This window comes from Hypomesus nipponensis, chromosome 27, assembly GCF_054491055.1.
Source record: "Hypomesus nipponensis isolate SF chromosome 27, ASM5449105v1, whole genome shotgun sequence".
Lineage (NCBI taxonomy): Eukaryota > Metazoa > Chordata > Actinopteri > Osmeriformes > Osmeridae > Hypomesus > Hypomesus nipponensis.
Window position 1 is genome coordinate 241,093 of NC_140387.1, and position 11,408 is coordinate 252,500.

The 11,408-nt window shown below is 47.8% G+C and overlaps 1 protein-coding gene across 3 annotated transcripts in view; it reads left to right on the forward strand.

Moving 5' to 3' along the window:
• The first annotated feature begins 421 nt into the window (after positions 1-421).
• fubp3 (far upstream element (FUSE) binding protein 3) overlaps positions 422-11,408 on the forward strand; it is a 26,152-nt gene continuing 15,165 nt past the window's right edge. The window contains exons 1-6 of one of the 3 annotated variants that reach the window (XM_084693543.1): positions 422-626; positions 5,997-6,105; positions 7,886-7,916; positions 8,151-8,200; positions 8,352-8,423; positions 8,978-9,035. In XM_084693543.1, the coding sequence (XP_084549669.1) occupies positions 528-626; positions 5,997-6,105; positions 7,886-7,916; positions 8,151-8,200; positions 8,352-8,423; positions 8,978-9,035 (419 nt within the window). In that variant the 5' untranslated portion in view covers positions 422-527. Of the gene's footprint in view, positions 627-5,996; positions 6,106-7,882; positions 7,917-8,150; positions 8,201-8,351; positions 8,424-8,977; positions 9,036-11,408 lie in introns of all 3 variants that reach the window. The other 2 variants (XM_084693542.1, XM_084693544.1) reach the window with 2 other exon arrangements.

Here is an 11,408-nt window from a genome sequence, read left to right on the forward strand (position 1 = left end):
AATGTGTGCTTTTATTGTGTGTATTTAAAATAGTTTCATTGTAACAAAACGAAAGATTAGTTCATCGTTTACGTTGTTGACTCTTTCTTGAATGTAGCCAAATAAGGTTGTGCTCAAAGATATTGTCTGGTTTAATCATGCATGGAGGCTCAAATTAACAAACAGCATCCCCGCGATTCACATAGAAGTGTTTTAAAGTATTTAGTAAAGCATTTTTAAGTATAAAAATGCTTCACGTAATGTGTTATTTCAACAAGTCTGAAGATACATCATCACATAGCCAGGATTTACTTGAGCACAATTACACAATCACAAACTGGAATCTTCTTCCGGTGAAACGCTAATCTTCTACGCCAAGTAACGCGTGTCTTCAGAAGAGAGCGCTCTCTGTCAACGGATGCTTGACGCGGCACTCGCGAGATTTCACTTCTACCCAAACAGCTTCCTCTTCCTGGGGTCGGCGCGTGTGTCGCTTGGTCTGCTCGCCAGTGCTTTTTTCGGTGTTTCTGAGAGCTGCCGTAGTAGGGATGATGATGATGGCGGAGCTGGTGCAGGGACAGGCCGCGGTGGCTCAGCCTGGAACGAAAGCGGATGGCTTCGCTGACGCTTTACACCGGGCTCGACAGGTAATACATTTCACCGATGAGTCACTGATATATTTCAGACGACAAACGAGCAAGACATTTCGGCGTGGTGGCGGAGTGCACTTTTTAACCAGCGTACACCCATACCCCCCCCCCCCCCCCCCCCCCCCACCCCCTTCACTCGAAAAAAACACACAGTCCTCCTGTAAGCACAGCTAGCAGGCTAGCGAACAAGCCATACGGTCCCAGTGCTAAGACTCCCAGCATTGCTGTGCGTGCAAATTAGAGAATGCGGGCCAATAACACTCCATAAACAGTCCCAAGAACAAGTCAACAGTTAGGCAAAACAATACTGACGTAACTGAAGCGTAACTTGCGTGATATAGAAGTGAAGGAAACTTAAAAAAACTAGGCACAGCAACAAACTGCAACCTGTTGTAAAGCCTCAGAAGTTAAAGCTAGCTAGTTAGCTGTAGCTAGCTAGCCAGCACGAGCTGATGCATCCAGCTAAGATGACCAGTTGTGGTTGTGGCCTAGTTCATGTCGAAGCCAGTCTAACAGCTGATTTCATCCACGCTGTCAAAAGTTAGTTACCTAGCTAGCTGTCAACCAAATCCGGCTATTTAACTTGTATCTGTTATTTTGTTTGCCAGGAAAAAAAGAACATTCTGAGTAAAGTAATGTCGGTCACCCAGGATAAGTGTTACTGCCTACTCACTTGGCTGCTATGTAGCACTAGCTTGGTAGCATAGCTAATGTGCTAATCCCACGAATCCTGTTGCAAGCTAGCTAGCTACCAGAGCTAGTGTGGGTTGGCATCTTTGACTTTTAGCAAGCTGTCGAACGTTGCTGGCGTTTAATTAGTTTATTTTAATAGTAGGTCGTATTAGCAATTTATAACATTGTTTACTAAGATAGCTAGCTTCATTTGTAACGATATTTAAATTCAACTTTAAATATCGTTTAAATTAGCAACAAGTCTTGCTTACATTAGACAGACGTTAGCTTTTGTAGCTAGCTAATTCTTCGTTTTGCGGAAGGACTTGAGTGGAACGTAGTCAGAGCAAATATAGCAATATCTTGAGGCAACTGTAGTATACCCGCGTTGTTACAACAAATTCCTTGTACTAAAATAACTAGTTCATTGACAGCTGGTCAGTCTTACTCGCTGTCCTAAAACGTTAGCCAGTTATGCATTTAGCTGGATAACGAGCTCAACTTTTTAAAGTCGACGTAAAATGTCCATGGATTTAGGACAGGCAGTGAGCACGAAGCAACTAGTGTGCGTAGTGTAAAATGGAGGTATTTCTAAACCACGGACACTTGTCACAATATCCTGTGTCTAGGCCCCATACCCAATCATATTTTTCAGTTCTTGCACCATTTTCACCTCTCCATAATGTGTGGTTTGAAGACCATGTGCCCTCGCACCAAGAGTAGCTCTCAGCTTTATGTCTCAGGAGCTTGCAGTGACATGGCCAGTGGATTGAGACACAGGCTCAGATGGCCCCAGAGCCCCTTTAATGAACATTCTAGGATGTTTAGAATGCAGAGAATCCCACATTACAGAGCACAGCCTCTCACACTAGTCAGTGCCTAACACTTTACGTGTTTGTGATGCCTGGACTTTTTCACAGTGCTTAAACACACCTGTTTGCCGAGTCATGTCTCACCCATGTCCCCCGCCTTGTCTTGTACTCCTGAGTTGCACATCATGGAAACGATAAACCAGACTTGCAACAGGACACTAACCCAACCCTGAGGCAGTCTGGAAAGCCTTGTCTCTCGTGTCCCTAGACAGGCTGCAAGCCCCACTAAAACACATTCTTCTGAACAGGATGAGCATATGGCAGGAGCACATGGGAGTTGACCCCCCTCCTCCCAGGGTGCCCACCAGCCCTGTCCTCAGCAGAGCTAACCCCTGCCCTGGCACCTCCTCCCAGGGTGCCCACCAGCCCTGTCCTCAGCAGAGCTAACCCCTGCCCTGGCACCTCCTCCCAGGGTGCCCACCAGCCCTGTCCTCAGCAGAGCTAACCCCTGCCCTGGCACCTCCTCCCAGGGTGCCCACCAGCCCTGTCCTTAGCAGAGCTAACCCCTGCCCTGGCACCTCCTCCCAGGGTGCCCACCAGCCCTGTCCTCAGCAGAGCTAACCCCTACCCTGGCACCTCCTCCCAGGGTGCCCACCAGCCCTGTCCTCAGCAGAGCTAACCCCGGGACTGGCACCTCCTCCCAGGGTGCCCACCAGCCCTGTCCTCAGCAGAGCTAACCCCTACCCTGGCACCTCCTCCCAGGGTGCCCACCAGCCCTGTCCTCAGCAGAGCTAACCCCGGGACTGGCATCCAGGCTGCAGCGGACCAAAGGGGTTTAGGTTCCCACCCCAATACAGCATGTTCAGCTGTCTCTTCTGGTTGCCCTTTACACTGTCTGGTAGCTGAGATGGTACTTTACATGGTGCCTGGTAGTTGAGATGGTACTTTACACTGTCTGGTAGCTGAGATGGTACTTTACACTGGGTCTGGTAGCTGAGATGGTACTTTACATGGTGCCTGGTAGCTGAGATGGTACTTTACACTGTCTGGTAGCTGAGTTGGTCCTTTACACTGTCTGGTAGCTGAGATGGTCCTTTACACTGTCTGGTAGCTGAGATGGTACTTTACACTGGGTCTGATAGCTGAGATGGTACTTTACATGGTGCCTGGTAGCTGAGATGGTACTTTAAACTGTCTGGTAGCTGAGATGGTCCTTTACACTGTCTGGTAGCTGAGATGGTCCTTTACACTGTCTGGTAGCTGAGATGGTCCTTTACACTGTCTGGTAGCTGAGATGGTCCTTTACACTGTCTGGTAGCTGAGATGGTACTTTACACTGGGTCTGGTAGCTGAGATGGTACTTTACATGGTGCCTGGTAGCTGAGATGGTACTTTACACTGTCTGGTAGCTGAGATGGTCCTTTACACTGTCTGGTAGCTGAGATGGTCCTTTACACTGTCTGGTAGCTGAGATGGTCCTTTACACTGTCTGGTAGCTGAGATGGTCCTTTACACTGTCTGGTAGCTGAGATGGTACTTTACACTGGGTCTGATAGCTGAGATGGTACTTTACATGGTGCCTGGTAGCTGAGATGGTCCTTTACACTGTCTGGTAGCTGAGATGGTCCTTTACACTGTCTGGTAGCTGAGATGGTCCTTTACACTGTCTGGTAGCTGAGATGGTCCTTTACACTGTCTGGTAGCTGAGATGGTCCTTTACACTGTCTGGTAGCTGAGATGGTCCTTTACACTGTCTGGTAGCTGAGATTGTACTTTACACTGGGTCTGGTAGCTGAGATGGTACTTTACATGGTGCCTGGTAGCTGAGATGGTACTTTACACTGGGTCTGGTAGCTGAGATGGTACTTTACATGGTGCCTGGTAGCTGAGATGGTACTTAACACTGGGTTTGGTAGCTAGTAGTAGATGTTGCTTCTAGACCAGTGTGACCAGGGCCTGAGAATGGCAGCATGTGTGTTCAGGTGGTAAAGACCCACACCTAACCACTGGCTGCAGGGACAGCTCTAGGCTGCATGTGCAGCTGCATTATTAAAGGGGGGGCTTTGACCTTAAAATAGGACCCTCCCTCCCAGTTATGGATTCTGGAAATTGTCTTTAACCCCTGTGCTGCCACAACGGTGGGTCACAATGACCCGAAGGCAGCACAATGTTTATTGATTCCAATTGTCTATGATGTAGTAGTACTGGTCTGGGCTAGAACTTGGGTCGCAGTGTGCTAGAACACAGCCTGTATGTTGCATAATCTGGAGATTCTGATATGTGGTCTTAGTACACCAAGTACTCCAGACATTTATCAGCTCCATTTTTATGAGCGCCTAGCATGTCCTTCCTGCTAGCCTACAGCTTCTCTCTGACTAATGTACTTTCACAAAACTACTATGGTTGTGTTATATTACAAATTAAGGATACAATTAAATACACAGCCACTTATTTTGAAGGGTGAAGTTCTGTATGTTTTTTCTGGTTATTTAAGATGTGGATTCCAAAGACGGTGTCCTAGTCAGCTTAAGTTTCTCTCAGGGATTGGTTGGAATCTCTCAGCCCCTCCCCTGGTTAGGGTTCCTCAGGGGAAATTTACGTCAGCTTCTAGACTCCCCCAGAGTAACCCTCCTCACTCCCAGCTCCTCCCAGACCAGCTCCTCTCCTCCCAGACCAGCTCTAACAAGTGGCTGGTTGTCTGGTCTGACTCCCATGAGTGTGGTAACCTTGTTCTACTTTACAGCCGTCTCTGGGTGGTGATGTGCAGCGTGCATAGCTGGCATAGGGTTAGGCCTGCCTTTCCAGGGATAGACCCTACCCTGCCTTTCCAGGGCTAGGGCCTACCCTGCCTTTCCAGGGCTAGGGCCTACCCTGCCTTTCCAGGGTTAGGCCCTACCCTGCCTTTCCAGGGCTAGGGCCTACCCTGCCTTTCCAGGGCTAGGGCCTACCCTGCCTTTCCAGGGCTAGGGCCTACCCTGCCTTTCCAGGGCTAGGGCCTACCCTGCCTTTCCAGGGCTAGGCCCTACCCTGCCTTTCCAGGGCTAGGGCCTACCCTGCCTTTCCAGGGCTAGGGCCTACCCTGCCTTTCCAGGGCTAGGGCCTACCCTGCCTTTCCAGGGCTAGGGCCTACCCTGCCTTTCCAGGGCTAGGGCCTACCCTGCCTTTCCAGGGCTAGGCCCTACCCTGCCTTTCCAGGGCTAGGGCCTACCCTGCCTTTCCAGGGCTAGGGCCTACCCTGCCTTTCCAGGGCTAGGGCCTACCCTGCCTTTCCAGGGCTAGGCCCTACCCTGCCTTTCCAGGGTTAGGCCCTACCCTGCCTTTACACGGCTAGGCCCCTCAACATTCCCAGAAAAGGCAGTTATGCTGGACAAAGTGTCCATCCACTACCACCTACCCCAACCCCCTACCCCCCACAACTTCCTCCCCCCTCCCCCCCACCCCTGCGTATTTTGTAGGGTTAGGGAAACCCGCCCCCTCCTCCCTCACCAGCAGCTAAAGAGTGGAGGATGATGGTGCTGCAGGTGACTGATGTCTCTAATTGGCTGCCTGTAATTGGCGTTACTGTATCTTTACAACAAAATTACATCAATTTCTTGCCAGACTGAGATCTCAATTGAGTGTAATTTGAGTGAAACTGTATACTTCTCAAAGGGACGAGGGAGATTAGGGGGAGAGCTTGGTGCTTTTGTGTGTCGAGGTTTCAGTGTACGTCTCTCTGGAGAAGAGATAATTAGAATGGACAGGTGGCTAATTAAGAGTTGAGAGTACTCAGACTGGCTGGTGTGTCTTGGCTCCGCCCAGGTAAAATGGTTCCATAGTCATGTTTTTTTTTATTTTTACATAGTTTGGTACGTACATGTCATGATGTCTCTCTTGCCCCCAGATTGCAGCCAAGATGGGAGGAGAGCAGATGCCCCACATGAACAACAACTCAGGAGTGGACCCCAGTCTCTATGGTTACGCAGCACAGAAACGCTCCATGGACGACGGAGGTAAGCTGCCCCGCAAGGAACTGCACACGCACACACACACCACCTCTCACACACACTCACACACAACATTCTTTCAGGGACACACCCACTTCCAAGTCCACACACACCCAAGCTTTTAGTCACACACTCTCAAGCACACACACACTCTCTCAAGCACACACACACACACTCTCTCAAGCACACACACACACACTCTCTCAAGCACACACACACACACTCTCTCAAGAACACACACACTCTCAAGAACACACACACTCTTTCAAGAACACACACGCACACTCTTCCGAGTGCGCACACTCTTCCGAGTGCGCACACTTTGTCAAGTGCACTGACACACTTTCAACTTCACACACTAACTGAAGAACAGACAGTCCTGTCCTGCTGGGGGTTGGCCTGTTGGTGAAGAAACCACCCTTCCTGTGTCATCCTCCTCCTGTTGCCCACCTCGTGCGGCTGCTGGAGGGCCAACACGCTGGCTAACGGGCTATCTAACAAGCTAACAGGCTGGCTAGCAGGCTGGCAAAGGTTTACAGCTAGCTAGCAGATTATCAGATAGCTAGCAGGCTAGGTTAACAGAGACCTTGTGTCAGGAGAGCTGCAGCTAACCTAATTACATAACTCGGTGGCCTCCTTCAGCCAATTAGCCCCCTCCATGTTGCAGCATACTGTCGTCAGGTGACCTGGGCCTGCATCGAGGTCAGGAGAGCATTAGCGAGCGTGCTCATTTACAACCTTGACCGGCATGAGCCAGTCATCCGTTCAGAGGTGTATAGTAGGAACAGTGATGGAATTAGCAACCGATGTACAGGGGGATTTGAACCTGCAACCTCCCAATCTGCAGTCAAATGCTCTACCCCTGGCTGCTTGATGCTGAGTTGCTCTCAGAGGTGTGTGTGCTGGTGTTCTCTGAAACGTGTGTGTGTGTATGCTGGCGTTGTCTGACGTAATCAGCAGATTGTAGAATGTTGGAAATTCCTGGACAGGTTGTTTAATCATACCACCATATCTGCCACAGATTAAATCTGAGACATTCTCACAGACACATGCAAAAATTCATACCCACAAGCTTCTTCCCTGTCTGCATGTTCTTTATGATGTAACTCTTTGTAACATGTGACACATTTAAACGTGCTTTGCTATTTTCACTGTTGTGCTGTTAGCAGAGTGAGGGGGCGGGGCCCAGTATCAACCCTATCTTCCGTTCTGCAGCTTTTAGAGGTTTTTCGTTTTGTTTTCCTCCAAGGTTTATTCCACCTCAGTGCTTGGCCTGAAACTGGAGTCACATTGGGTACCCTATAGCCCTTTATATTCATAGCAACAGCAATCCCATTCCAGGTCTTTACCTCAATTCATTTCTAGCAGTGAAAATAAGTGCAAACGACCATAAAATTGCGTGAGGCGTCCGTAGACATCAGGTCTGGTGTGAGCAGCCTCCTCCCCACTGACCCAGCAGACCCCCTGGTTGCTGGCAGAGTCAAGTCACTACCAGCAGCCAGTGACCCGACCAGCACCTCTCAGAATGACTGTCTCTCTCTCACACACACACACACACACACACACACGTCTAATTTCCATAGCAGTGTGGCACCCTGCTGTGGGTCAAACACTGACACAGTGCAGTCAGTCATCTCCAACTGCTCCCCTCTCCCCCCTAGCTCCATCCATCCTTCTCCTCTCCCCCTCCTCCTCCCTCCCTCTCCTCTCAGCCTGATGGAGCCAGACCTGCCTCCCTCTGTTTCAGCTTGATTGACCACATTCTGATTTCTCTGTTTTCCAGTAGGTAACCAGCTTGGTGGAATGGTACATCAAAGGTGAGCCCTGCATGCCTTCTGCCAGCGATGATCTGTCTTGTGGGACATAATGAGTCTGGCTGCGTGTTAGCATGTCTGTCACATCCACGTTCTCAGTCAAGTATCATGTTCTCATCATCTGCACAACCTTCAGAGTGGTCTTTCTGAATGTCAGGGTCACCACATAGATTTTTTCCTCCCTCCCTCCCCCCTCTATCCCTCCTCTCTTTCTCTCCTTTCTCTCCTCCTGCTCAGGGCTATTATGACAGAAGACTTCAAAGTGCCTGATAAGATGGTTGGATTCAGTAAGTCCACCTTTAGTTCTGTCAACTCAATTTGAACAATTGACTCAATCTCACCCTACCTACAGCAGTTGACCTGAGCTCGTTTCAAACTGGCACAAGCTTGACCTTTTCCAATCTCCCCTCTCCTTCATTGCCTCCCTCCGCTGGTCAGTCATTGGACGAGGAGGAGAACAGATAACGAGAATCCAGCTGGAGTCCGGCTGTAAGATCCAGATAGCTGCCGGTAGGTTCTGACTGAGAGCAGAGGCCCATTATCCCCAGCTAGTGTTCAAGTGTAGATACCAGCAGCCCATTATCCCCAGCTAGTGTTCAAGTGTAGATACCAGCAGCCCATTATCCCCAGCTAGTGTTCAAGTGTAGATACCAGCAGCCCATTATCCCCAGCTAGTGTTCAAGTGTAGATACCAGCAGCCCATTATCCCCAGCTAGTGTTCAAGTGTAGATACCAGCAGCCCATTATCCCCAGCTAGTGTTCAAGTGTAGATACCAGCAGCCCATTATCCCCAGCTAGTGTTCAAGTGTAGATACCAGCAGCCCATTATCCCCAGCTAGTGTTCAAGTGTAGATACCAGCAGCCCATTATCCCCAGCTAGTGTTCAAGTGTAGATACCAGCAGCCCATTATCCCCAGCTAGTGTTCAAGTGTAGATACCAGCAGCCCACAGCAGATTCCTCGTCATCTCTGAATCTGAGGCCAGACCAGCAGGCCTGTACCTTACTCAACAGGCTCCTGTCCGGATAATGTCAGGGAGTTCTGACTGTGTGTGTTTGTCAACAGACAGTGGAGGCATGATGGACCGGCCCTGCACCTTGACAGGAAGCCCAGAGAGCATTGAGTAAGTATTATATTAAGCAAGTGTATCTCAGCTACCAGGCACAGTGTAAAGTATCCATCTCAGCTACCAAACAGTGTAAAGTAACATCTCAAGGCCGATTTATACTTCTCCGACTCCGTTACGGACAGACGCACTTACGGATTGGTTGAATTTATACTACTCCGATGGCTCTGCGTGCTGAAAGCAATTCACCGCTAGAACAGTAGATAGCGCTGCACTGCGATGCTAGCTAGGTTATCGAAAAGTCAGGAGTAAATTTACAAATGAGCCGTTTCATCAATAAAATAAGCACATTTTCAGCAACTACACTGCCCATTTCTCGTCACATTTTAATTCAGATGCTGATTTACATGTATTGTTTAGCTGAAAAACGAATTGTAAAAACTTACAACAATGGCGGTCAAAGGATTCTGTTCTCTTGTTGGTCATGGCAACCCCGCCACTGATGCAAGCGGTTCTTAATACGGACCAATCACAGCCAAGGGGTATCTGTTAAATGACGGACAAACGGAGAGTCAGGAAAATCAGGAGGTGCACGCAGAGCTCTGCGAGGGCCTCAGAGAGGGCACGGAGAGGGAGTTCCTTGACGGAGAGGGCGTTCCCTGTGTGCGTGTCCGTATATACGCAGAAGTATAAATTGGCCTTCAGTAGGGCTGCAACAACAAATTGATTAAATTATTGAAACCGTTGGCAACACATTTAATTATTGATTCATTGTGTCGCGCGACAATTACGCCACTCAATAAGTCACAGAGATGTTGGAGTATAAAAAAAAGTTTAGTTGAGTGCAGAGTAGAGCGGAGGTAGAAGAAAGACTATCGGAGAGACGTTGTTCTGAAACACATGGTGGAGGCAGAGAAATAAGTACAACCCAAGTTATCCAAGGTGTGGGAGCTACACTAAATATATTGAAGTGTGTTAATTGACCGAGGTGAAATTAGTTTCATATTCAACATTCGTCTCACATTCGGAAGACGCTATTTTGCAGTGTCGCGTTAGGGACCGGGTGGAAACAACCCATACCATTTTGAAAAATGTAGACTTTTATAATATTTTGATGAATATAAAACCTCAAACAGATACCAGAGTATCTTAACAATGTCTGGTATACTTCCACAGCCTTTACTTTTTCAATAAAGTTTCAAATAAAATGATAGAAAATCACAAATCTTTGAAAATAGCTTAATCCTTGCAAATCTTAACTTTTTTCAAAATTGTCAAAAAATCCTAAATACACTGGATTATTCTAATAAACTCTGGCCTACTTCCACAACCTTTCAATTTTCAATAAACTTTTAAACAAAACTCAAATAAATTGCTCATCTCTGAAAATAAAATTAAATCCATTCTACTATTAATAACTTTTTCAAAATTGTGTGCCTGTTTGTGCACATTCTGAAAACAATTTGCACTGTGAATTTGCACCGTCAGTTCTGTTCTTGAATAAAGGGTTAGAAATTAATGGGTTTTTTTGTATTTTTTTTATCGTATTAATCGAAAAAAGAATCGCCATATTAATCGATTATTAAAATAATCGTTAGTTGCAGCTCTACATCTTAGCTCCCGGACACAGTGTAAAGTATCCATCTCAGCTACCAGGCCCAGTGTAAAGTACCATCTCAGCTACCAGACATAGTGTAAAGTACCATCTCAGTTACCAGACACAGTGTAAAGTACCATCTCAGCTACCAGGCACAGTGTAAAGTACCATCTCAGCTACCAGGCACAGTGTAAAGTACCATCTCAGCTACCAGACACATTGTAAAGTACCATCTCAGCTACCAGACACAGTGTAAAGGACCATCTCAGCTAGCAAACACAATGTAAAGGACCATCTCAGCTACCAGACAGTGTAAAGTACCATCTCAGCTACCAGACACAGTGTAAAGTACCATCTCAGCTACCAGACACAGTGTAAAGTACCATCTCAGCTACCAGACACAGTGTAAAGTACCATCTCAGCTACCAGACACAGTGTAAAGTACCATCTCAGCTACCAGACACAGTGTAAAGTACCATCTCAGCTACCAGACACAGTGTAAAGTACCATCTCAGCTAGCAGACACAGTGTAACGTACCATCTCAGCTAGCAGACAGTGTAAAGTACCATCTCAGCTAGCAGACACAGTGTAAAGTACCATCTCAGCTAGCAGACACAGTGTAAAGTACCATCTCAGCTAGCAGACACAGTGTAAAGTACCATCTCAGCTAGCAGACACAGTGTAAAGTACCATCTCAGCTAGCAGACACAGTGTAAAGTACCATCTCAGCTAGCAGACACAGTGTAAAGTACCATCTCAGCTAGCAGACACAGTGTAAAGTACAATTTCAGCTACCAGACACAGTGTAAAGTACCATCTCAGCTAGCAGACA